Consider the following 27841-nt stretch of genomic DNA (forward strand, 5'->3'; position numbering starts at 1 on the left):
GACTCTAGCAACACCCTGAGGGGAAATTCTTCAGGTCGCTCTGCCGGTCCTGACTCATTCCCAGTTCATCCAGCGCCGGGGAAAGCAGCAAGTCGCTGCAATCTTCCCCCCTTGTTTATTTCGAGACGCGGTGGTCAGAATAACACCGCCACAAGAAGAAAGAGTAAAAATAACATCTTGGGTGTTGTGGAAGGCGGGAGACCGGGACACTTGGTGCCTCCGTGCCCTCCTTCACTGACTGACTGCGCTTCCTGGTTGCGGCGGTGTTGGGTCGTGAGTAAGTCGGGGGGGGTTTCGGCGCCCGCCTTGTCGCGGGGAGAGAGAGTGTGTGTGGAGGAGGCGGCAGCTTCAGGGTGAAGATCTCTCTCCCCCACCCCCCTCTCGCCTCATCACCCACCGAGCGGCACCCATGGCGACCGTGGCGTGCAGGGTGCAGTTTCTGGACGACGTGGACACGTTCGTTTGCACCAACTTCCCCGAGCCCCGGAGACCACCGGTTTACAACCTGTGCGACACTCTCCCACTCATCGCGCAAGTGGCGAGCATCCACAAGCTGCTGGACGCCCCGCTCAAGGTGAGTGTTGCCCGAGGCCAGGGGCTTCCACACCCTCTCCTCAAACACACCGCACTCTTGCCTGCCTCTGATGCTTTGTTTCCTTTCAACTCCGGCTCATGGCTGTCTTCGATGCTATTTCATTGTCACATGGTGTACCCAGGTGCAGCGAAATTCTGAAGAAGGTGTCACACCCGAAATATCACTTCTTCCTTTCTTGTCTGAAGAAGGGTTCTGATCCGGAAAGTCTATTCCTATCCCTTTTCTTCAGAGATGCTGCTTGACCAGCTGAGTTACTCCAGCATTTTGTGTCCATCTTCGCTATCAATCAGCATCTATTGCAACGTTTAAGAAACATTTAGGGGGGTACATGGATAGGAGGGAATATTTAGAGGGATATGGGCCAAATGCAGGCAAGTGGGACTAGTGTTGATAGGACATGTTGGCTGGTTTGGGCAAGTTGGGCCGAAGGGCTTGTTTCCTCGCTGTAAGAATCTATATCTGCAGTTCCTTCCTACACAATGAAATTCTCCCCTTCCTCTTCCCCCCCTCCGCTAGTTGCGGTGACTGACATACATCTCCTTCACTATCAACGTCAGAATTTAAAAAAAAAAACTTCTTATGGCATTAAATAATTTTGTGCAATTAGTCATCACTTCAGAATTTCGTCAATGACTTCCTCTCGTTAGACGCGCTGGGCTTCTGGAACAATACAATACCGCACCTCCAATGTCCATCAACCCTCAAAGCTTTAAAGGAGACCTCGCCCCCCCCCCCTCTCAGGCATTTTAAATGGTTGAAACACACAGGAATGTGCAATTATCTCTTCAAAGGTGCCAGCAGGCAGCGTCTTTGAAACCATTCACAGTGCAGACTTGTGTCAAGTGTGATGGACCAATTGTATCAGGCTCTCTCCTGGGCCCCATGTTGGAATGTAAGGCTTTGTTGTGCCTTTGGTACAGAGAGTAATGAAGGTTGGAATTTTAATGATCGCACCCTAGTGTTAGTTGGTTGGGATTGCCCCGTTGTGATGCTTTTGACAAATTCAAAGTGTTGCAGAGACTTTCTGACAAAAAAACTAAGCATTTTAGTTGCTAAGGGCAGCACAGTGGCACAGCTGGTGGAGCTGATGCCTCACAGCACTAGAGTCCCAGGTTCGATCCCGACCACAAGTGCTGCCTGTGTGCATGTTCTCCCTGTGACGCTGTGGGTTTCCTCCTACCTCAAAGACTTGTGGGCTTGTAGGTTAATTAACCTCTGTAAATTATCCCCATTGTGAAGGGTGGATGCAAAAGTGGGATTACAGAGAACTGGTGTGATCGATGGTCGGCATGGACTCGATAGGCCAAAGGGCCTGTTTCCATGTAGTGCTTATAAGAAAAAAATATATTTTTTAAATCCCTATGAGTCATTTACACAGCACTCGCTCAACTGTATTCCTGAGATGCCATGGTTTTTAAATTCACTTTGACAACAGATAATATAAAGTTGAATCTGTCAGATTAATGTTGAAAAAAACATATTCTTTCAGTGTTGCCCTTTCAGGAGGGGACCCTGTCTGCCTCCTGTAGCATGTATAGTAACCAAGCCCACACTGTATTGTGTTTAAGAAGGAACTGCAGATGCTGGAAAATCGAAGGTACACAAAAATGCTGGAGAAACTCAGCGGATGCAGCAGCATCTATGGAGCGAAGGAAATAGGCAACGTTTCGGGCCGAGTTTCTCCAGCATTTTTGTATACCCACACTGTATTGATGTTTAACAGCCTTGTAGGATGGCAAGTATTTCAATTGTATGGATGAGGGGAACTCGGCGGGTCAGACAGAATCTCTGGAGAAAAGGAATAGGTGACATTTCGGGTCGAGATCCTTCTTCAGACCTGAAACGTCACCTATTCCTTTTCTCCAGAGATGCTGTCTGATCCGCTGAGTTACACCAGCTTTTGTGTCTATCTTTGGTTGGAACCAGCATCTGCAGTTCCTTCCTACACAAAGCCAATTGGGCTGCCTTTACACTTGATGTCAGAAGAGCAATGACTGTCTTGCCCTTGGTTGTTGGAGGCCAAGGAACATGTGCCTTTCAGAGGGAGTGCTTAGCAATGAACTGATACCTGCCGTGAAATATTTGAGCCACGTTGTACAAGAAAATACCTAAACCCTGTCGTCAAACTTGTTCTGTCTAGAAGATAATAGCATATCTTGGCATATCTTCCGCAACTTATTCTCTCCTTCCATGTTAGTCAAGGTTTGTTCTGCGAGTTTCACAATGTATACTGATTATTGTGTGTCCTAGGTTTGCAGTGGGCATGTGGGAAACCAGAGTACTGACAGGCAAGCATTTGAATCAATTAGCAACAACAAGATAGATTATTTGGAAGTTATTTACTGTGCTCTATTATATTGGTGTGTACAGCTATTGTATTGGTGTGTCTGATGCGATCTCTGAAATTAGTTTTTTTAGACAGCAGGTGGGATATTGAATTCTCTGGGTCAGGAAGGCTTCTGCTGCAGCTTTGGGTCTGTTCTATGTTAGTCAGTGCCAGTGGCTTTAGTACATCTGGTATTAATGCTGAAAGATGGGTGAATCGAACTATGTTGTTGTCCATGTCCAGCCGAAATTTCTTCCTGAATGAATTTGGATTTATGGAACAGAGGTAGCAGGTGGAAAAAAGAAGGGATGGGATCTCTGAAGGTAGTTTTTATAGTTTAGTTCAGAGATAATTGGTGGAAACAGGCCCTTTGGTCCACTGGGTTGACGCCGACCGGTGATTCCTATACTCTAGGGACAATTTGCAATTTTTACTGGCCAAATTAACCTACAAACATGTACGTCTTTGGAGTGTTGAAGAAATTAAAACAATATTTCAATTATTTTTTGCATTTTAAAAATACCAGCGTTAAAGCAAACCCAGTTCAACAGAAAGTAAAGTATATTATATTTACCCTTCTTCCTTGTAGCCTTTCCTCTCCATTCAATGAATGGGGTTGTTGGGTGGGTGGGTGGTAGAGGTGGGAGCGCTTGTCACCTATCTTGGGCTAGGCTAGTACAGATTCAGTCCGCAAATTTCCTAGTGTACCTGCCTTAGCGCAACTCTGATTCCTGTGTTATAAACGGCAAAGGTACATTTGGAGATATCCATGTCAGCAAAAAACACAAAGTGCTGGAGTAATTTAGCAGGTCAGGCAGCATCTCTGGAGAATATGGGTAGGTGACATTTTGGGTCGGGACACTTCTTCTGATGTCCTTAGTTATCAATGGTACTACATACGTTGTATTTTTGTATTTTATGATACGCTTTATTTTGGTTCTGATTTGATCGGAAGGATCAACTGATTCTGACCAAAACAAAGTTGGGTATGATTTGCAACTGAGTGAATCTGTGGTCGGCAATGCAGGCAAATTGGGTATTGTAAATAGGGGGATTAAATGGAAAGTTTACCTCTTCCTTGCATGATTTGGGGTGGGATAGGGAGGAATCAAGCATCAAGTACTGATTGCTCACAATAAGTGAGCAGTTTAACAGGTAAAACACTTTGCAGAAAGAACTGCAGATGCTGGTTTATACAGGTCTGGTTAAGATAGACACAAAGTGATTGATTGATTTATTCTTTATTGTCACGTATACTTGGCACAGTGAGATTCTTTGTTTGCATACAGTTGAAGTATATAAAGGTGTCATAGAGTGCTGGAGTAACTCAGCAGGTCACCTATACTTGTTCTCCGGAGATGCTGCCTGACCTGTTGAGCTACTCTAGCACTTTGTGTCTCTCTTGGGTAAAAGGCCTTGTTGGGTTAGATATGTCTCTACGGCATCAAATGAGAAATTTAAGGAAGTTTACAAAGCGAATGGTGGGAATGTGGATGATTTTGTGAGCATTGATGCATTGAAGGTGATGTTTGCAGTATAGTCTAAGGAGCATGGAGCAAAATGACATTGGACCTGGGTGGGTAGTAGTTATTAGATGATTGGGGTGGTGGCAGGAAGAAATCCATGTAGTATAAATCCTGGGGCACTTCAGTATGATGCAGTGGGCTATTTCTGTGCTTGGTTTTGGTGTAACTCTATGCTACAAGTGAGAAGCTGGCATGCTGACACAGTGTATTGCTCTGTTTAGACGTCATATTGAACTCTGATTATGCTTCCGGTCATCAGATGTAATGGAGGCGTTGAAGTACTTTTCCGTACAAGGGATAGCGAGCATTTGGAATGCATAGTCAAACAGGGTGGTGGAGGCTGATTGAATTCTGGCTTTCAAAGTGAAATTGGATCTGTGCGATGTCCGCACTCCCAAATTACAACCTCCAGTGCCGTTTCCATGCTATGAGTCTCTGAGAGCAAGGGCAGAGAAGATTAATCCAACCTGACAGTCTACTGCAGGAAGTAAACCTTTAGTTTCTCAACTTAGAACAGAGAAAAAGTCCCACTCAAGTCACCACTCTCACAATGTTGTTTGGGATGCTTCAAAGAGCCAACTTTGTGTTCTATAGTAGAAACAAGTAAAGCAGCTTGATGTGTAGGAAGGAAATGCAGATGTAGGTTTACACCAAAGATAGACACAAAATGCTGGAGTAACTCAGCGGATCCGTGGATCAGTGGATTTGCATGGTTGGCTAAAGTTAATGAGAGAAAGTAGATCAATAAGTAGATGTGCCAACAGGCATTTAAGAAATAATAAATAATTCTCACTAAGATATATTTCATTGGGAAATAAAGCCTTCAAGGAGATTGACATATCTGTGGCTAACTAAAAAATGATGACAAATGGAAAAATAAAATATACAATATTGCAGAAAATTGAATAGATTTTGGAAACTACCGAAGGATGACTAAGAAAAGGAGTAAACCGCTTTGACAGTAACTTAGCATTGAAGATAAAACGGAGACCGTAAGAGTAGTTTGAAGTATATGAAAGGGACCGGAATTCCTGAAAGGATGAGACTGGGAAATAAAAAACGAAGGGAATTTCATATCTGGCTTTAGGTAGAAGCCATCAAAAAATCCCCTTTGAGTACTGTTAAAATTAAGGGCAAAAAAGGACTGAAAATGATAGCTGTCACTATAGAATAGGTATTGGGTAAATTATTGGGATCAAAGGTTGATAAGTGCGCTGACTGGACCTGGTGAATCCGTTGGTTAAAACCTTCCAAAGTTTGCTAGTTCTGGAAAGGTCCTAGTGCTTTAAAAAAAGCTTTAAAAAATGCTCCTTTTCAATAGATAGATAGAAATAGAGAGATAGAAAGCTGGAACCTAAGGACCAATCTGCTGTTCCTCTCACAACCCAAAAGACGTGTGGGTAGGTAAGTTAATTGGCCTCTGTAATTCACCCCTAGTGTGTAGGGAGTGGATGTGAAAGTGTGATGACATAGAACTAGTGTGAATAAGTGTTTGATTGACCTAGAACTAATGTGATGGTTGACATGGACTCAGTGGGCCGAAAAACCTGTTTCAATGCTATAGCCACAGAAACACAGGAAAGACAACACTAACGTCTCTGCAGATTTCTCCATATTTGCTGGAAAGATAAGTCAGCATCCCTGGCTTATGACCATTCAAAGTGAAGAAGATGTTATTGGGAACCTTGTGTTCACACATTGGGAGCACAGAAATGTCCAGCATAACTGATAAAGAAGCGTGTTCAAAAGGGAACTGCAGATGCTGGAATATCGAAGGTACACAAAATTGCTGGGGAAATTCAGCGGGTGCAGCAGCATCTATGGAGCGAAGGAAATAGGCGACCTTTCGGGCCGAAACCCTTCTTCAGACTGATGGGGGGTGGGGGGGGGAGAAGGAAGGAAAAGGGGAGGAGGAGGAGGAGCCCGAGGGCGGGCGGATGGGAGGGTGGGAGGAGACAGCTAGAGGGTTAAGGAAGGGGAGGAGAAGCGTAGTACCTCAGTAACTGCCCACCTGCCCATCCCGTCAGCCTCATTGGTCATCCTGGAATCGACTGATTGCCATGAGAGGAAGACACCCTCAGTCTGAGGCATAACTGAAGAATAAGTGAGAAGGTGAACTTGTCCTACAATCCCATTATTGCAACAGTGTAGAATTGTAGTTTGATTATGATATGATTTTCTGTGCATATTTATGAGACGCAATTTTTCATGGGAAGTATTCTTGGGTTATGTATTCCTCCCTTCTTCCACATCACCCAAAATTATTTCTGCTTCAGCAAAAAAGTCAAACTGCTGGAGGAACTCAAGCAGGTCAGACAGCAACTGTGGACGAAAATGGACAGATGACATCTTGGATCAGGACCCTCCTTCAAGACTTGAAGTATGAGTTTTGAATAAGAATCCCAACTTGAAACATCTGTCCATTTCTCTGCGCAGATGCTTAATTCCTCCAGCAGTTTGTTTTTAGCTCAGGATCCCAGTATCAGCAGTTTTCAGCTGCTTCATGTTTTGCGTTTTTTAATTTTACTTGCTGTAAAAGAAATTGGAGTATTATTTCTCACTGATGTAGTAGAAAGCTTAACATTCTGGGATCATTTTTTTAATTGCTTCTAAATCCATGCTATCTAATCCTTGAATATTTCATACTGTCCTGACGTTAAACCTTTTTATAAGTTTCTGTAGTTATGGAATTAAACATTTATAGTATCTCAGAAATGTGGTTGAATCATCCTTTTGATGCATTTTAATTTGGCTTAAGGCAATGGTGAAGATCAAAGTAAATTACTTCACCCGCTGTGGTGCATGCTTACGTCACTGTTTTTCTTTAAATTGATCTGAGACATAGTGTCGTGCATTTGCATCTTGTAAAACCACTGCTTATGCAATAACTTAATGGGATTGGTTTCTTCTAACACCTTGCCTGTTGACTAAACCATACAGGAAGTGAAAGTTTAGAAGTGAAACTTTGCAACGCATATTTGTATTTACTGGGCTCCTACTTCATGCAGCAAGTTATCAGTTAACAATGTGCACATGACATTGCGCTACTTAGCTATATTTCTGGTTGCAAGCTCCGTAGATTCTTTCACTCTGTCATATTTGTGTTACTTTATCTCCTCTTGCCAATTTTGGCTATGCTGTTTGCTGAAATCCCAACAAAGAAGTCAGACTGCAGTGTCACAGTGACTGTGTTCTCAACTGTGAATTCACCAGTCCACTGAACTTAGAATCTTAGCTGTAGCATTATGCTTATGAAAGCGGCACGGTGGCGCAGAGGTAGAGTTACTGCCTTACATCGCCAGAGACCCGGGTTCAATTCTCACTACGGGTGCTGTCTGTATGGAGTTTGTACGTTCTCCCCGTGACCTGCGTGGGTTTTCTCTGGGTGTTCTGGTTTTCTTCCCACACTCCAAAGATGTACAAGTTTATAGGTTTGATTTGTTTGGTAAAATTGTAAATTGTCCCCAGTGTGTGTAGGACAGTGTTAGCGTGCGGGGATAGCTGGTCAGCACCGACTTGATCAAGAGAGTCAGGAGTGTTTTAATGATATATGTCCCAGATAGAACAATGAAATTCTTCATCAGGTATGATCTCAAGATGGGAACAATGTTGAGCACCTCACATTTTGCTTGGGTAGCTTACCAGCCAGTGGTATGAATATTGAATTCTCTAATTTGAAGTATCTTCTACTTGCACTCCCCTCCCCTTGGGCACAACCCTGCCTGAGGACATTTCAGGTCGGCCCTGATTAGTTCTGTCCTTTACTCCACTCCAGCTCGTCACCCTCTCCCACCCCATACTCTCAGTCAGAAGAAAGGTCCCAACCAGAAAAGACACCCATCTTTTTCTCCAGAGATGCTGCCTGACCTGCTGAGTTACTCTAGCAGTTTGTGTCCATCTAAAGTTAAGAAATTGCACTATTAACTGATGTTAAACTAAATAAATATTGATGGTATAAAGCAGTAGAGCCTGAATATACAATAAAATGTTAATGGCTCTATATGCGGTGTACCCTTAGCTATTCCATGTAGTTATTCACTGGGCTATTATGAGCTTTTAACTTTTACACGATAAATCCCTATCTATTAGAACATTTATCCTGTACACATTATTCTAGATGCTTGTGGTCACTAAAGCTGAAGGGTGACAGACAAGATAAGAGCGTGCAATTTTCTGGATCTAAACTACAGTCATTTTGTATGTACAATGTAATGTTGATTTGTGTTAAAGTTTAGTTTCTGTAATGTATCACACACACACACGCACACGTATGCGCACAACCACACACACACGTGCGTGCGCAAACACGCACACACACGCGCACATGCACGCACTTTTTCAAGCAAAGTTGAACAGTGAGGGTCAGCAACTTTCTCAGTAGCAGGTAACATTACTGCTAGGGCACTGCTTATCTCGGCAGGCAAATCTCCACAATATGTTGCAGGATGTTAAAAAAGAAACCTGGCCTCGCCCTTCACTTCCCCTTCTCGCCTTGCAAGTGGCCAACTTGGCAGAGGCTGAGAAATAACCTGGGAATTCCTTGCACTGTGGGTTACTTCGCCACACAATTGATAGACCACACACACTGTAAAATGCAAAGTACAGGAAGACGCAAGAGAAATGATACTTGCATAGTGATACTTGTACTGAACTGTACGCAAAAAAGGAATTTCACTGCACCTCGATACATGTGACAAATAAAGTACTCAGCACTGTCAAGACTAAGGAATTAGTGGTGGACTTTAGGAGGAGAGGAACACCCCTGTCCTGTCTCCATCAATGGTATGGATGTGCAGTTTACCAAGGAGTACAAATTGCTTGGAGTTTACCTGGACAGTAAAGTGGACTGGTCCAGGAACGTTGAGGTTCTGTATAAGAAGGGACAAATCCGGCTGTACTATTTGAGAAGGCTCCGCTCCTTCAACATCTGCAGTGAGATGCTGTAGATGTTCTAACTATCGGAGGTAGCCAGTGCCATCTTCTTCGTTGTCATGTGCTGGGGCAGAAGGGTGAAGGCTGCGGACGCCAACAGGATTAACAAACTCATCACGAAGGCTGACTCTGCCCTGGGGATAGAGTTGGATTCATGGGAGGTGGTCTTGGAGCGGAGGATGCTCCTTAAACTGCGGAGCACCTTGGACAATACAGCTCACACCCTCCATGACGCACTGATCAACCTGAGGAGTACCTTCAGCAACAGACGGGTTCCACCAAGATGCAGTACAGAATGCCACAGGAGATCCTTTTTTCCCTGTGGCTATCAAACTGTACAACAACTCCACCCCCTTCTGTCAAGGCTGACTGCTGGCAGATCATTTTCCCTCCTGGGTTCTGTCGTATCGTATACCAAAGTACCATATGTGTAGGAAAGAACTGCAGATGCCGGTTTAAATCGAATGTAGACACTAAATTCTGGGCTAACTCAGCGGGTCAGGCAGCATCTCTGCAGAGAAGGAATGGGTGATGTGTTGTTTTCTTTGGAATGCCAGAGGATGAGGGTAGACGCAATAGAAGTATATACAATTTTTAGAGGGATAGATGGGGTAGACAGTCAGAACCTATTTCTCAAGATGGAAATATTAAATACTAAAGGGCACAACTAAGATGAGGGTGGAAAGAGACGTGTGGTGCAGGTTTTTATACACAGAGAATGGTAAGTGCCTGGAATGCGCTGCTGGGTTGGTAGTGGAGGCAGATACAAAAGTGGCATTAATAGAGACCTTTGGAAGGACACAGGGTCTTGACCCAAAATGGCACCCATTCCTTCTCTCCAGAGATGCTGCCTGACCCGATGAGTTACTCCAGCATTTTGTGTCTGCCATAGTACCATATGTTGGATGCTGGAAACTTGAGCAAAATAAAAAGTGCTGGAGGAACTTGGTGGGTTTGGCAGCATCTGTCGAGGCAATGGGCAGCCGACATTTTGGGTCAGGACCCTTCTTCAGAATGACGGAGGGAAGGAACGAAGCTTAGAAAGAAAATGAGGAATGATTTTTAGTTTGAAGAACACATTAGCTAAAATGTAATGCCCCTGTCCCACTTAGGAGGTTGCAGGTGGTTGCCGGATGTTGTGGGTAGTGGAAGCAGGTAGGGAGACTGACAAAAGCCTCCGGGAACCTCCAGGAACCGCATGGAAACCTTGGGTGGGGCGCAAAGTCTCCAGAGGTTTCCGTTCATGTTTCCTAAGTGGGACAGGGGCATAACACAGCTGGCAGGGACTATATCCCTGTAATCCTTTCCTATCCATGTACCTGTCAAATCTCTCCTCAATGTTGTTGTTGTATCTGCCTCAACTATTTCATCTGGTACTTCCTTCCATATACATACCACCTTTTGTGTGAAAAGGTGTTGATAGATTAAATATTCACTGTAAATTATTTGTTATGTGTAGGCAAATGATAAAATTCAGGGAAAGAGTATTTTGAGAATGTGGGGAGAATAAAATGTGACGAGTGTATATTACTTTAAATGGGTTCTTGATGGTGGCTGAGGGCCTGTTTCCATGATTTACCTCTACACCAGGGGCTGGGAACCTTTTCATGTTGGAATGCCGCATTGTTAGCTGTAATCTAATAAGGCCGCATCCAAGAAACTTCAATTAGCTATACTTCAAAATGTACATTATTTTGTTAAAATAGCCCTCGTGACTTACTAATGTTTTAATTGTAGCCGTCAGTCAGGGAGGATTATTTTGTTGAATCTTCTTTTACTCTTTAGTATTTTAAATACGTTAATTTTAAGATTAAAATAAAATAATAAAGGACAATCAAAAACATACTAATAAAAATAAAAGGATTTGTTCTACAAAATTTGGATTCATTCAAAAGGCCGCACTTAATGGCCTAGAAGGCCGCAGGTTCTCCACCCCTGCTATACACCTTTATGAAATCACCCCTCAATATCTTGCACTCCAAAGAGTAATGTTCTAGCCTGCCCAACCTCTCCCTCTGGCTTCAGACCTCATGTCCTGGTGACATCCTTGTTAATCTTCTCTGCGCTTTCCAGTTGGATGGCATCTTTCCCATAGCAGGTCCCAGACCAAAACTAAACACAATATTCCAAGTGCGGCCTCAACACATCTTTGAACAACTGCAACTTAATGTCTCAATTTCTATTTTCATTTCTAGGGTTTGGTGTTTATGGTGGGATGGCTGGTCTGTGCGATGGATTGGACTACCACTACAACTCTGCGGTTTCTTGTGATCTTAGGCAGAGCTGTTCCCAAATCAAGCTGTGATGTAACCCAGTAGTTGGTGTTTTATAGTCACCTGTAGATGGTTGTAAGAGACACTGGAGACATGTTGACTTTTCTCAGGAAGTCGAGGTGTTGGTGTGCTATCTTGGCTGGTGTTGGCCTACGACAGATCTTTGACAATGTTAACGCCAAGGAACTTGAAGCTCTCAACCATATCCACTTTTGCACCATTTATGCTGATTGGGGCATGTTCTTATAGAACACTATATAGTTCTTATGGGGGATCTTATAGAAACGTACAAAATTCTTAAGGGGTTGGACAGGCTAGATGCAGGAAGATTGTTCCCGATGTTGGGGAAGTCCAGAACAAGGGGTCACAGTTTAAGGATAAGGGGGAAGTCTTTTAGCACCGAGATGAGAATTCTTTTTTTCACACAGAGAGTGGCGAATCTGTGGAATTCTCTGGCACAGAAAGTAGTTGAGGCCAGTTCATTGGTTATATTTAAGAGGGAGTTAGGTGTGGCCCATGTGGCTAAAGGGATCAGGGGGTATGGAGAGAAGGCAGGTACAGGATACTGAGTTGGATGATCAGCCATGATCATATTGAATGGCGGTGCAGGCTGGAAGGGCCGAATGGCCTACTTCTGCACCTATTTTCTATGTTTCTACGTTTCTCCACCATGCTTCCTGTAGTCAATAAGTATCTCCCTAACTGATGAAGGCCAATGTACCAAAAGCTGTCTTTGTTACTTTATTTGCCTGCACTGCCACTTTCACTTGATACACCTTATCCCAGGCGCCTATACCTAATCTATGCCTCCAACTTCTTGACAAAAGTTGTGTGGGTTATTAGATTGTAATACACCACTGTAAAGTATGAATGGGTGCTTTAAGGCCACCATGGTGTTGATTGGATAAACGGTCTGTTTCTGTGTTTTACAATTCTATGACTCCACCGTTCTAAAATAATAAAATGATAAAACATTGGGGAAAACCCTGTTACTCTGTTTTCTATGCTTTATGATGTAACATCTAATTTTAGCTGTTACTGTTGAGAGAGTAAGTGTCGAAACATATTCTACAAGTTGCAGCAACACGTCCAATCTTGCGCATAATGTCAGTGAACTTGGAGCAAATTCCAAGAGCTTTAAAATGAAGTATCCAAGGCCTGGTCGCTCAGTAGACAAAGAAATTCAACGTCCTCAATGAGTCTTACCAATTTCTACAGATGCACCCGAGAAAGCATCTTATCAGGAGGCATCAAACACTTTCAATCAAGTGCCTTGGTATGGCAACTGTTCTGCCCAAGACAGCAAGTAATTGCATAGAGCTGTGAACGTAGCCCATTTCCTCATGCAAGCTCGATCTATATCCCACACCGCCTCGGGGAAGGCAGCTAAAATAATCAAGGACCAATTGCACCCTGGTCATTCTCTCTTCACCCTTCTCATATTGGGCAATAGATACCAAATGTTGTAAATCTCTGGAACTCCCTGCCACAGAGGGTAGTCGAGGCCAGTTCATTGGCTATATTTAAGAGGGAGTTAGATGTGGCCCTTGTGGCTAAGGGGATCAGAGGGTATGGAGAGAAGGCAGGTACGGGATACTGAGTTGGATGATCAGCCATGATCATATTGAATGGCGGTGCAGGCTCGAAGGGCCGAATGGCCTACTCCTGCACCTAATTTCTATGTTTCTATGTTTCTAAATGCATACCAGCAGACTCATGAACAGCTCCTTCCCCGCTTGTATCAGATTTTTAAACTGCCCTCTCATAAACTAAGGGTACAGACACAATCTGCCGATCTAACTCACTGTGGCCCTTGAATTTTCTTTTCTATCTGCACGTTCTCTACAGTTGCAACTCCCTAATTTACACTCTGCTTGTTTTCTCTCTTGCACGACCTGTTATGCCCTTGTCCCACTTAGGAAACCTGAACGGAAACCTCTGGAGACTTTGCGCCTCACCCAAGGTTTCCGTGCGGTTCCTGGAGGTTGCAGGTGGTTGCCGGAGGTTGCAGGTAGTGGAAGCAGGTATGGAGACTGACAAAAACCTCTGGGAACCGCACGGATACCTTGGGTGGGGCGCAAAGTCTCCAGAGGTTTCCGTTCAGGTTTCCTAAGTGGGACAGGGGCATTATACTCGAGTATGGTGCGATTGCACTCATGTATGGTATGATTTGCTTTGATCATATACAAAACAACGTCTTTCCATGGTATCTTGGTATGATCTTGGCAGTTATAAACCAATACCAATATACTTAGCAGCAAAATAAGCATTTGAACACGAAATAGATTGAAATAGGTCTGAAGAAGAGTCCCAACCTGAAACATCACACATCCATGCTCTCCAGAGATGCTGGTTGACCTGCTGAGTTATTTCAGTACTTTGTGTTTAAAAAAAAACCTAGCATCTATAGTCCCTTGGTTCTACAATAAGTAGATTGTGTTTTTCTTACTAAGGCATAAGAATGATGAACACACAGGTGATTATTTTTTAAAGGATTAACATTCCATGTGATAGTGGAGTATTGTAATAAGGTCACATTGACCTTGTTTGCCTGTTTTCTTACTAAAGTACTGCAGAGTTAACTAAATTTAAGAGGGAACTTTCTGGAGATCACTTTCTGTGGAATAAAGAAATGATTTGTGCAGTTACAATGATTCGAGCTGCTGCAATATTAAAGCTTGTGACTGTAATTTTGTCCAAGAAGAGGTTTTATTTTATGGATACCTCTGCCAATTTGTGTTCTAGACTGAACACTTCAATTAATTTATGTACAGAGAGTGAGAGCAATAAATGTCTTACCACCTTTCAGTTTGTTCCTCTGATTTTTCTCTCTCCGTTTTTTCCTCAGTTATGTGTTCTGTCCCTTCTGGGAGACTATTGCAGCCTGTGATCTGCTGAAGTAAAATTCCGATGTGTACAAGAATATATTTTATTGCCACTTAACAACAAGCAGATTAATGAAATACTGTAGAATGTAATTATTAATTAACCAAAGTCTGAACAAGTTAAAGAAAAAAGTTGTTTAATTCTGATTTCTGAGACCCACACCTGGCCACAAACTCATTACACTCCTGCCATCAGGAAGAAGATATAGGAGCCTGAAAACTGTAACATCCAGCTTCAGCAACAGCTTCTTCCCGACAGCCATGTGTCAATTAAACGCTATAACCTCCAAATAAGTTCTGAACTACATAGATTTGAGGGCATTGGGGGTCTTTTTGCACTATTATTGTATATTTTTATGAGTGTGTGTGTGCGTGTGCGTGTATGTATAGTTTCTTCCCACACAGAATAGGTATAGTACAGGTACTCTGTAAACAATATAATAAACGAGAAAAAATAGTTCAGCATCTGACAATGTATATAATATATATATATGCAGATGCTGGTTTACACTGTAGATAGACACAAAATATGCTGGAGTAATTCAGCGGGACATCAGAGGGGTCTCGACCTGAAACGTCACCCATTCCTTCTCTCCAGAGATGCTGCCTGTCCCGCTGAGTTACTCCAGTATTTGGTGTCTGTGTTTACCTATTCTGTTGTGCTGCTGCAAGTAAGAAATTCATTGATGGACCCAAAAAGCAGGAGTTACTCAGCAGGCCAGACAGCATCTCTGGAGAAAAGGAATAGATGCTCCAGGGATGCTATCGGATCCACTGAGTTACTCCAGCTTTGTGTGTCTATCTTCGGTTTAAACCAGCATCTGCTGTTCCTTCCTACACAGTAAGAATTCATTGTTCTATCTGGGACAAATAACAATAAAACACTATTGATTCTTTTAACTCTTCTATTCTGCGCAGTTGCTAAAATCAATACTGCTAAGCCGATTTGTACTCTAATCCCAGTAATGCCTGTGCGACCTAATTTTTAAACAAGTTAATGATGAGCAAGTAAGTGTTTGTTTCTTTAACTGCAGCACTGAATGGTTGCTGCTGCTGTGGGTTAAACAGTGGGATCAAAGACAAAGTGCAGCATCAAATTAAATGCAGTTATGTTTTCTTTTAAAGGGGTGAGGTGGGACAAACTGCTCACGCTGAATTTGTTATTCCACACAGCCCCGGTGATTTATTTAGAATACCATTCAAATTACATAACTCCTCAACTTGTCCCTACCTGCTGGGATCCTTCTCTCTCCTTCAGCTTCTCGAAGTTTCATTTTCATTGTTCCCTACAATACAGGGGGAGTCCATTTGGCCCATTGTATTCATGCTGGCCCATTGAACATGGTTCTCTGAAGAATCAAATGTCTCTTTTTTAAATTATTTTGACTTTGTTTAATTGCAGTCTGCCGCATTCTATTGATGCATTTTTCAACTAAAAGATGGTACCCTTCCTGGAGGAACTGGTCCATTGATGAGTTCAAATGATAATGAGGCCCTCAGCTTATCAATTAGTAAAGAGATTAGCTTTGACTGAGCTTTTCCTCAAATCCATTTACCCACTTTTGATCCAGAAATAAATAACCTTAAAATCTCCCGCTAATTTTCCCGTAATTATTTTCCCTCTATATTCACAGCATTTGTACCACCCATCTTTGCTAGGGCCAATTTGCAGTGGTCAATGAACCTGCAAACTGCACATGTTTTGGGGCATTGGAGGGAACCAGGGCATCTCGAGGAAAGCCATGTGATCACAGGGAGAACATGTGAACTTCAATCTGATAACATCTAGATGTCTGGATTGAACCCAGATAGCCAGCGCTGTGGGACAGCAGATGCACCAATGTGTCAATCTCTTCACACATGGACCTTCCCATTCCCAATCCTACCTCTCGTCTCTCCTCCACTGAATTATACTGGCATTCATCTCATTTCCTCATTAGTTGGCATTAATATTCTCATCCTCAATGACGTTCTCGTGAAGAATAATTTGAAAAAGACGAAAATCTTTTGTTTACCCTGCTGTCCTTGTCACCTCTTGTCATCAGCATTGAACTCAGCACTTCCCAGATGTCGCTGATCTGTGGGTCGGGTGAATGAATGAGGGAGTCTCTAAATATTTGCCCCATTGCAGGCAGCAGAGCTTAATGTTTTGGCGCAGGAGCAAGTATTGTTATGAACAAGGGATGCAATCGGGAGGAAGGTTGAGCAGTTGTAGAGACACATGACTGATTATCAGCAGTCAACATGTGGGAGTAGAAAATGCCAATTTGCATTACTTCTCGCTTCTCATAGTTTCCCCTCGCTGTTGCGTTATAGTTTCCTCTGTTTCACTTCCATCGTATATGTTTTCTAGACTTGCTCTACTCTTCACCACACATTCACCCCAACCGCACCTCTACCTTACCGTTGCAATATTCAGTTCCAACCTACCAGTTCACTCTTGCTGAATGTCCCAGGATGTTTCGTGTTGGAACCTTTTTCTTGTCTCTATCTATCAAGATTTCGTTTTGAGAGCCAAGCCTAGTCAATTGCCTCTAGCTGCAGGGGCAGTGAGAGGCGTGGATGAAATTCCATTCATGATTGTGCGGCTCCCCTGTTGTAAATGTTGTGCTATAATTTATACTCAGGCCTTATCTTGTCAAGTGTGCTCAGGACTAAGCTATACTTCCAACTATTCTCATAGAGAACTGATTCTCTGGAGAATAATTTGAAACGAAACAAAATTAGTCCGTTTAAAAAAAATAAATTAAAACACAGAGGAACAAGAGATGGCAAGTGCTGGAATATTGAGCAACAAAACAAAGTGCTGGAGAAATTCAGCTGGTCAGGCAGCATCTGTGGAAGGATATGCAGTCAGATGAGATGAGTTTATTTTGGCATCATGTTTGACACAGGCACTGTGGGGGCAAAGGGCCTGATCCTGTGCTGTAGTGTCCATGTTCTATTATTTACGAATCAACAGGCAACATTTTGGGTTGGGACACTTCTTCAGACTTCAGAGTACAACATCTAGAATTTGGAAGATTGAGGTAGTTTGGGCCTGGTTGAAATGTTAATTGCATCTGCATTGCTTAAGATTTAACCCCTCAATTTTCAGGTGCTTATCTGCTCTCAAAATATCTAATGTGACAGTTTTTAAAAAAAATTCTTAACTTTGCATTTCCTGACCACTAAAATAGAATGTTTGAATCTTTTCTCTGTCCAGTTGGAAGACTGTGCACTGCAGATAGGTCCGAATGGAAATTACTTGGATCTGGAGTTGTCATTGGATGAGCAGAGAGATGACCTTGAAGGGTTTTTTGAAGAAGTTGGGTAAGAAAACACTTTGTATCATATATTAATATAAATAGCCAGAGTTATAGATTCTAACGTCTAACTATAACTATCCAACCCCTGAAACTTATCAACCAATCATTATCCCACCTCAACAATCCACAACTTAACAGTGGCCATCTCTACGTAAGAACCAAGTTCCATTTTTAGAAAACATCCATAAGTCAATTTTGTAACTGTCAGAAAATACCCCCAAATCCCTTCATACCTTACTGCCCCAGTACTACAATGAATGGTGTTAAAACCACGTAAGACTGATAAATCAGAACAATTACTAAACTAGAGGAGAGAGAAAGAGGAAGCTAGTTCTGACGTTTATAGAAATGAATGTAAGTACGTATGACAATCTTTGAATTTAATAATAATATCCGGGAGTTCGTTTGTAAGCTGGGTATTCATAACCCACAGTACAGCCTGTATTTAAGATCCATTATCAATGTTAGTTCAGCAGTTTTTCTGCTTTCCTTGCATTGCAAGTTAATTCATTTTGAAATATATTTACCTTGCATATTAATGTCAGTTTACATTGCCACTTAATTAACAATATTGTAGAAGTTGATAAATTAGAAAAAAACAACATGTGGAGTCATCGTGTGATTGCAGAAAAAAAAGTGTTTTTTTAAAATGCAAAAGAACATTGGCTACAATGCACCAAACTTAGTAATTTTGCTTCAATGCTACATTTTTGTGGTGGTTTGTGCCCTACAAAAATGTTCAGGAAAAGCTTCATTTGGTCTGATCTGCACATGTGCCAACAATTAAATCTCTTCACAAACCACCAGTGAAACATAGTGGGAATGGAACCTCAAATGACTTTCTCCAAGTTATGGGCCTTGGATGTGGCTGCCTTTTTTTTTTATATGTTGGCTCTTGGGATGATTCCACGGCTTGTAAAGATCCAGGCTGCTGATCCAGATGTGCCAAAGGGCACTTATCTCCTTCTTCATCTGTTGCAACAAAGACCTATTGACCACCTCCACCTTAAAGCACCTCCACCACAGTAACATCTCCCAGGGTTTCTCCAACATTAATTCTATCACACAAAACTTAACGCTGACCCGCATGATGAAGTGTTTGGCAGTTGACCAGAAGCTTGGGTTTTAGGAGCATCTTATTGAAGGAATGAAAATTAGGACAGAAGGTGAAATCCAAGTTTTAGAATTCTTGGCATTCGAAGGCATGATAATCAAAGTGGAGTGATGTTCGAGGTCATTTTTATTGCTTTTCTAGGCTGGGATGTTGGCCAGTTTAACAAAGTAATGATGGGGTTCATAGAACAGCTAGTGTGGGATAGAGCTGCATGATGTCAAATGTTTGTGAACACTAACACTGTGAACCTCAGATAATGTTACCAAGGGGCAGCCTGTAGACAAGGAAAAACGAAAGGGATAATGACATATAATTCAAGAATGCCAGAGTAACAATGTGGATGCACAAAGAGAAGTCTTCGCTGATCATGCCTTGACCATGACAGGATGAATTACGGTGGGATCAGGAAAAGGGTGTCTCACCCAGTTGAGATGGTGGAAAGCAGCCTTTGGAAGGGGTTGATGCATTTAACCACGGTAAGACTGCCGACTGATTGACAAGGACTAGAAGAGTATGTTTGCCTTTGAACAGTTGCATTGAAGATCTTGGTAAATGGCCATGGATTTGGGAGATGACAAGATTGCTATCAAAAGGAAAGCTTGTCAGAGATGAGTTGCTAGTTGCAGAAAGGGCAAGTGATTAAGGAGCTGCGGGTGGGAATGGAGGGCCAGACCTCCAGAGATTTGGGATATTGATAGCCATTGTTCTGGAGTTGGAATTAAGTTTTCTACAGTGGGCACAGAGATAAGTAGAGCTGGGTGGATGTGGGGTGGAATGCTGATCAAAGGTGGGATCTGTAGTTGAATCGATTGGATATAGCAAGACTTTGTGGGATGAGATGGCGTAGGCTTTGAAATTGTGTGGGGAGTTAGTGTGGAGAACAAGACTGAGGGTCAATTGGGGGACGTGAGTGAGCTCAGAGGAGCGTAGGTGCGATGATAACTTGCATGAAGTCGTCTTGCTGCAATTCCCAACATGGGGTTTTTGTGCAGGATATTGATCCAGCAGCAAAGAAGGCTGATGTAGCTTTAATAGTAGATTGAACTATTCAACATGTGAGTCAGCAAAGTGAAGCGGTGGTTTAAGTGGGCTTGCTGACATTTACAAAATTGCAAATAATGCAGAATGTGTAGGTTTGGTGGGCAACCAAGTATGTGTCTCTTGGCAAACATTCTGCATTGGGCTCTGCTTTCAGCTTCTCCTTCACACGGAGTTGTAGGTTTAAACTGTACTGGGCTTTTCCTTGTTGCTGCAGTAACAAAACAGTCCAGCACATGGGAATAACTTCAGTGTGGCTTTCCTCAGCAGTCTATTAATAACACTTAAATATAACACAACGTATGTGGTAGACAGTATCATCACAGTGAGGTCATCAAATCTTTGTTACAACCCAATGGCTTTAATGTCTTAGTTTTCCTGTTCAGAATATCGATGGCATAACCAACACAAGCCAAACTACATCAGCACAGCATTTCAGTCGATCTTCTATAATAAGAATTAACCACAGAATTTATATTTTATTCGTGTGCTGTTTTGCAGTGTTTTCAATGTTCTAAAGTTCTCACCTAATATTTAATTAGTGTTGAGTGTGTTTCTGATTATTTTATTTTCCCCCTTCACGAGTTCCCTTTCTGTAGTTTCTTAACCTATTAACGGTCGGCAAGAAATCCAGAGCACAAGAATAAAACACTGCAGATGCTGGAAATCTAAAGTAAAATATAGAATGCTGGAGATACTCACCTGGACAGGCAGCACAGGTGGAGATAGATTGAGAGTTGACATTCCAAGCTGAGACTTTTCAGCAGTAATGAAATCCAGAAATATTTTTTTTCTTCACTGTTGTTTAAAAAAAACCCAATTTATCTTTCAATTTTTAGTTTTCTTTCTGTTTTAGTTTAGTTTAATTTATTATTCGTCATGTGTACTGAGGTACAGAGGAAAGCTTTCTTGTTGCGAGCTATCCAGTTCACGTAAAGACTATACATGATTACAATCAAGCTATCCACAGTGTACAGATATAATAATAATAATAATAATAATAAATGTTATTTTCGGGCGCCTTTCAAATCTCAGGGACACCTTACAAAGATTAACAGAAGAGAAAAAAACATATAGTCGGAGAAAAATAAATAATAAGGACATCATCAATATACAAATTAAAGATAGAAATCGCTCCAAAGACACAAAATCAAAAAAAAAATAAATAAAAAAACACAATGTGAAGAGAGAGCAGCGGCAGCTAAAGCGCGCCAGCGTACACTCTCTCTTCCGACAGCCATCTTGGACACAGACTAACATAGTAACTACAGGACAAAGAGGACAAAGAGTAACATTTAGTGCAAGATTAATTAATTAATTAAAGCCTGATTAAAGTAGTTTGAACTTTCATAGCAAAAGGATTTGAGTATAGGAGCAGGGAGGTTCTACTGCAGTTGTACAGGGTATTGGTGAGACCACACCTGGAGTATTGTGTACAGTTTTGGTCTCCAAATCTGAGGAAAGACATTATTGCCTTAGAGGGAGTACAGAGAAGGTTCACCAGACTGATTCCTGGGATGTCAGGACTTTCATATGAAGAAAGACTGGATAGACTCGGCTTGTACTCGCTAGAATTTAGAAGATTGAGGGGGGGATCTTATAGAAACTTACAAAATTCTTAGTGGGTTGGACAGGCTAGATGCAGGAAGATTGTTCCCGATGTTGGGGAAGTCCAGGACAAGGGGTCACAGTTTAAGGATAAAGGGGAAATCCTTTAGGACCGAGATGAGAAAAACATTTTTCACACAGAGACTGGTGAGTCTCTGGAACTCTCTGCCACAGAAGGTAGTTGAGGCCAGTTCATTGGCTATATTTAAGAGGGAGTTAGATGTGGCCCTTGTGGCTAAAGAGATCAGGGGGTATGGAGAGAGGGCAGGTACAGGATACTGAGTTGGATGATCAGCCATGATCATATTGAATGGTGGTGCAGGCTCGAAGGGCCGAATGGCCTACTCCTGCACCTATTTTCTATGTTTCTATGAACATCTCCAATGGGATAGATGGGAGGTCAGGGCTGCTCTCTAATTGGTAAGAGAGAATGATCCTGACCTCCCATCCACCCCATTGGAGACCTTCAAACTATCTTTAATTCGACTTTATTTGACTTTATCTTGCACTAAACATTGTGCCTTTACCCTGTATCTGAACACGGTGGCCAGCTTGATCGTAATCATGTATAGTCTTTTCTCTGACAGGATAGCACGCGACAATAAAAACCTCATCCCCCATCCCTTCCCAATGTCAATTCCTGCCCACATTGCACTCTGCGTCTTCTCAACCACGATAGTTGTAACGTAGAAACATGTTTTCATGTCCCTGAAGCAGCAAACTGGAATTCTGATGCACAATCTTCCAAATCTAACCTTTCCATTAATGCACAGCTATCTCAAAAGATCCATTACTCATCGTAGCAATTTGTCATAATTTTAACTTGGTCTGACACCATCATTTTTGTTGCCTAATCACCAAAGCTTGTACACTTGACATTGCTACATAATAATGGTGAGTATTGACATGTTGTGCTATGTTGAATCATGCGCCCCGTCGCGTTAAATAGCTCTTCGCTTCCAAGAAACTCTAATACTCATGCCCAAAGCCTGCATGGGCATTGTAACTATTGATACAAGGTTAGGAATGCATTGAAAATTCCTCACCCTGCATATTAAACACCCAAGGGTTGTGCATCGTTGCAGCTACTTGTTTACATGTGGATTCGGTTTGAGAATTGCCTAAGTAAACTAGCTTGGACAGAGAATTTGTTGCCAGGTTGCCTTCCACGTAAGTTTACTAATGTGCAACGCTAGCAACACTAATCAAATAACAGTCTGAGACTTGGTAGAATTTCTGTCACACACCAGTGAGAATACGTTATTAGTTCCAAAATTGTAACTCTACGCTCCAAAGATCGTGATACAACTTTAAAAGTAATGGCAGTATGCTTACTTTATGCACATTTGTAGACATGTCACAAATATTGGTATTAACACATTATGTCCCTAATTAGAACTGAATTCTGAAAATTTATGACAGGTTGTATTTAAGCAGTGGTTGCTACATTTCTTAAGAAGGCAATGCAATGAGCATTTATTCTCAGCCTTTTGTTTTTAATCCTTCCTTGATATTTCACCGTTTGAGATGTTTATCACTTTAGATATTTCTGAGCATCACCACTTTTAATCGGAGTTCCTCCAGCACTTTGTGTTTTAACACCTCTAAATTTGTGGTTCTATCACAATCTGTAAGGAGTAACACGTCATGTGGATTATGGATTGCATCAATATACCGAGTGATTAATTGGGAATAATTAGGCGCATAGCTCAATACTTTTCATTTCTTTTACTTGCTCACTTTCTTCCCATCCCTATTTTGAAGGGAGCATTTTAAGGATCTGTAATTTAAGGAAATGAATTAGGATAGGGTTGAAATGAGCAATCGTCTTGGAATGAGAGCTTTATACTCAACAAGTTGAAAGCCTGAAGTCCATTCAGTGTGTGTAATTTCCAGTTTGAATTTTGGAGTGACGATTCGAATGATAGACAAGAGGGTTTTTGCCTCTATTCCCCCCTCCCAGGAACACAAAACCTGATTATAGTCCTCTTGCCTCTTGTCTTTTTGAGTTCATCTCAGGACAGAAGTGAAATTTGGCGTTGGTAAATAGATGCGAGTTGGAACAACAGAGGAGTTGAATGGGGAGTTATGAGTAACTCCTAACCCCTGTGTAAGAGGGTAGTGATGGAATTGAATTGCATTTTCCTGCAGCTTTGCTACGTCCAAATCTTACAATGTCATCTGTGCATCAACAAGATGCATCAGGAAAGTTGCAACTCTTCAATTATTCTTTGCTCCACACAAGCTGTGATGGTAAGATTATCACAACTTGTTTCTTTTCAAATGAATTGTTTCTCTATAGCTAGCAGCTAGCTCTGCAGCAAGAGCCAGAGAGGTGTTCTTGAAGCTTTTGATCCCCACTTACCACCGGCCAATCCCCAATTCTCCTCACCTGAAGCTTGATTTGCAGTTGCTAGAAGTTAAAGTATGAAAATGTTTTAATTAAACTGTGGAACTTGCAGAGTGTTAATGAGAGTGCATGTTCTTTACTGTGCACTGACTTCCAGCCAACAAGGTAGTCCTAGCTCATTCACCACCAACTGTGTGGTAGCATGCACAGTGGCGCAACAGTAGAGTTGCTGCCATACAACGCTTGCAGCGGCGGAGACCCTGGTTCAATCCCGACTATGGGTGTTGTCTGTACGGAGTTTGTACGTTCTCCCCGTGACCTGCGTGGGTTTTCTCCGAGATCTTCGGTTTCCTCCCACAATCCAAAGACGCGCAGGTATGTAGGTTAATTGACTTAGTAAATGTAAAAACTGTCCCTTGTGGGTATAGGATAGTGTTAATGTGCGGGGATCACAGGTCGGCGCGAACCCGGTGGGCCGAAAAGGCCTGTTCCCGCACTGTATCTCTAAACTAAACTAAAGTATGCAGGATAGTGTTAATGTGCGGTGATCACTGGTCGGCGTGGACTCTTTGTTTCCGCGCTGTATCTCTAAACTAAACTAAACTAAACTAAACTAAATTGAATCAAATCCTAAAGGGATACATCCCCAGTATTGGATCAGCCATATGTTACACCCCTGCTTTACTAAAGGGCCTGTCCCACTATAAGAGTTTACCCAAGAGCTCTCCAGAGTTTAAAAAATAATCTAACTCGTGGTAGGCACGTAGAATGTACGTAGCAGGTACATCGGAGCTCGGGACGTCTCTTAGCGGCTCGTAACGCTAACAGCAGGTACTCGGGATTCGTGAAGTTTTTTCAACATGTTGAAAAATGTCCACGAGACCCCCGAGTACCTACGAGCGGCCATTACCGTAATTCTCAGAGTTCGAATCAGGGGAAACTCGGGAGAACTCTTGAATTACCTTGTACAGTGGGACAGGCTCTTAATGAAAACAAAAGAAAATAAACAACTCTCCAAAGTAATTGTCCAATCGAAAGTGCATTACTTCGGCACAAAATCTTGCCCGCATTTTACTGACTGCCCTTCCAGCAGTGATGTGATTCTTCTGGGACCTGAACGTGATGAGTGGTTTCTGTAACCTTCCTTCACCACGATCCTGTGTAATTTGTACTGTGCATCACCATTGTCACCTGCCACATCTAAGTTGTGCAGCATACCCTTTGGCACCTCTGTGGCTTCCTGAGTTATTCTATCTTTGTTTTTGAACCCCTCATTCTAGCAACCACCCTGTTATTAGCTGGAGGTCTCTGCACAAGATTCTCATCACCTCATGCTTTGGAGCAGTAAGTAAGGCTGGGATGCCCAAATATGGATCCAACTGGGATGACTCAGCTCCTCCAGCCATTTCTCTGCCATTTCATTATCGTGGAAAATCAGGCGATGATGTAACTGGCAATCCTTTGAAACCGCCAAAAATTGATTACTGTGGCCCATAATAGCATAGCTGGCAATCCTTCTTTAAAATTTGTGAATCAATAAGGGTTTGCAAACAGTCCATCGAAGAATAATTTGAGGAATGGTCGACTGTTACCAGGTACACTTTCTCTTCAGGATGAAATGGATCTGGCCTGACCTTTGCTTGGGGTCTGCCTCAGATGGAATTGTGAAGCATTTCCTTTGGCTGCTTCCAGAGATCTGAAGGTCTCGCATATAATCTCCCCATTGGACAGCACAGTGGTACAACAGTGGAGTTGCTGCCTGACAGCTCCAGAGACCCAGGTTTGATCCTGACTATGGGTGCTGTCTGTACAGAGTTGGTACATTCTCCCTGTTACCTGCGTGGGTTTTCTCCGGGATTCCTCCCACAATCCAAAGACGTACAGGTTTGTAGGCTAATTGGCTTGGTTAAAGTGTATAGGATAAGGTTAGTGTGAAAGGGATAGCTGGTCGGCGTGGACTTGCTGGACTGAAGGGCCTGTTTCCGCACTGTATCTCCAAATTAAAACGTATACCCTGACCAATTTGTCAACTGCTGGTGGTGGTAACATACAAGATACAGTATTTGCTGAAATTCTTCTGTTACTCTGACTCCAGATGACATTCCTCTCTGATGGTTTGTTGAAACAGGTGAAGTATGGAACCATCGATCTCTGTGCCAGAATACATTATAGGATGTAGAACATAGAACATTAAGCACAGTGACAGGCCCTTCAGCGCACAATGTTTGTGTTGAGTATGATGCCAAATGAAACTAATCCCATCTGCCTGCACATGCTCCATATCCATCCATTCTCTATATTTTCATGTCTTCAACATATCTGCTTCGACCCACAGCCCTGGCACCTGCACACTTGTGTGTTTCAAAATAAAACAGGCGGTCCTATCTTTTCACCTTTCACTTTTTCTCTTTCTCTGTTTTTCCCCCCTTATTTTCAAGTTAAAAGGTTAAAATTGAAGCTGTACATTAATTGCATAATTTTATATGCTGAATGTTTTATTCTTGTACAATTGCTTCTAATAAAACTAATTAAAAATAAATAAATACAATAAAATAAAATAAAATAAAATAGGCCCTGCACATCGCCATTAAACGTTTCCCTTCTGACCTTAAAGCTGTGCCCTTTGGTATTTGCCATTCTTAGTCTGAGAAAAAGATTCCGACTGCTTACTCTATGCCTTTCATAATTTTATGAACTTCAGTAAGGTCTCCCCACAGTTTTAGATGCTCCAGAGAAAACAATTCAAAGTTTTCCCAACCTCTATTTATCCAGACATCATTCTGGTAAACCTCGTTTGCACTTCTCCAGCCTCCACATTGTTCCTGCATTAGGGAAACCGAGTTTCACATAATACCCTAAATAAAGCCTAATCAAAAGTTTATAAAGTTGCAACCATGACTGCCTGACTCTTACATTTAATACCTTAACTATTGAAGACATGTTTTTGCATAACTTTCATTCTTTGTTCTTTATCTCTCCACATCACCGTCTATATCTCTCGTTTCCCTTATCTCTAACCAGTCTGAAGAAGGGTCTCGACCCGAAACGTCACCTATTCCTTCTCGCCAGAGATGCTGCCTGTCCCGCTGAGTTACTCCAGCTTTTTGTGTCTATTTTCAGTTTAAACCAGCATCTGCAGTTCCTGCTTACACATGCCATGAACATACTTTATCACTCTAAATACTTGTGTTGCTGCTTTCAGGGAGTTAACCCAAAATCATCTGGCCCGTCGGCGTATTGTTTTTTCAATTGGTTTTCGCAAAATGGGAACTGTAGCCAGTCCCGGGGCCCGCAGGCGACTGAGCGCTAAAGCCAGTCCCGGGACAGGTGAGCCAACCTGGGAACTGCAGCTAGTCCCGGGCTGCTAGATTCTTGGAGCTGGCGGCCTCCAACTGGAATCGACTTTGAGGGCTCCGGTCGCAGAGCCTGTGGACTTACCATCACGGAGCTGGCTGCAACATGTTTCACAAAACATGGGGGGGACAGGTCCCCCCCGTCTCCCCCTGGATTTCCACCCATGCGCTTTGTGCGAGCGGTGGAGGCTGCAGTCCGGAATGTAAATGGATGACCACTGTAAACAATAAGCTGCTGTTCAAGCAGCGATCAGACGGCTGCAGAGGTCAGCATCCAGTGGAACTTTTGTCTGATCAAACCCTCCCCATAATATCACCCAGATACACATCACTCTGGTAGACACAAAATGCTGGAGTAACTCAGAGGGACAGGCAGCATCTCTGGAGAGCAGCCAGCTGGTGACGTTTCAAGTCAAGACCCTTCCTGTAGGGTGAGTTATTCCAGCATTTTGTGTCTACCTTCGATTTAAACCAGCATTTGCAGTTCTTTCCTACACATATCAGTCCGGCCCGCTTTGGTCATTAGACTACAG

General features: G+C 42.5%; 1 protein-coding gene across 10 annotated transcripts in view; it reads left to right on the forward strand.

The window, feature by feature from the left end:
• Positions 1-27841, forward strand: part of LOC116982780 (FH1/FH2 domain-containing protein 1-like) — a 235332-nt gene continuing 207491 nt past the window's right edge. For 5 of the 10 annotated variants that reach the window (XM_033036207.1, XM_033036209.1, XM_033036213.1 and 2 more), the window contains exons 1-2: positions 1-574; positions 17743-17849. In XM_033036207.1, coding sequence (XP_032892098.1) covers positions 410-574; positions 17743-17849 — 272 coding nt within the window. In that variant the 5' untranslated portion in view covers positions 1-409. The remainder of the gene's footprint in view (positions 575-17742; positions 17850-27841) is intronic. The other 5 variants (XM_033036208.1, XM_033036210.1, XM_033036217.1 and 2 more) reach the window with 1 other exon arrangement.

Source organism: Amblyraja radiata, chromosome 17, assembly GCF_010909765.2.
Source record: "Amblyraja radiata isolate CabotCenter1 chromosome 17, sAmbRad1.1.pri, whole genome shotgun sequence".
Taxonomy (NCBI): domain Eukaryota; kingdom Metazoa; phylum Chordata; class Chondrichthyes; order Rajiformes; family Rajidae; genus Amblyraja; species Amblyraja radiata.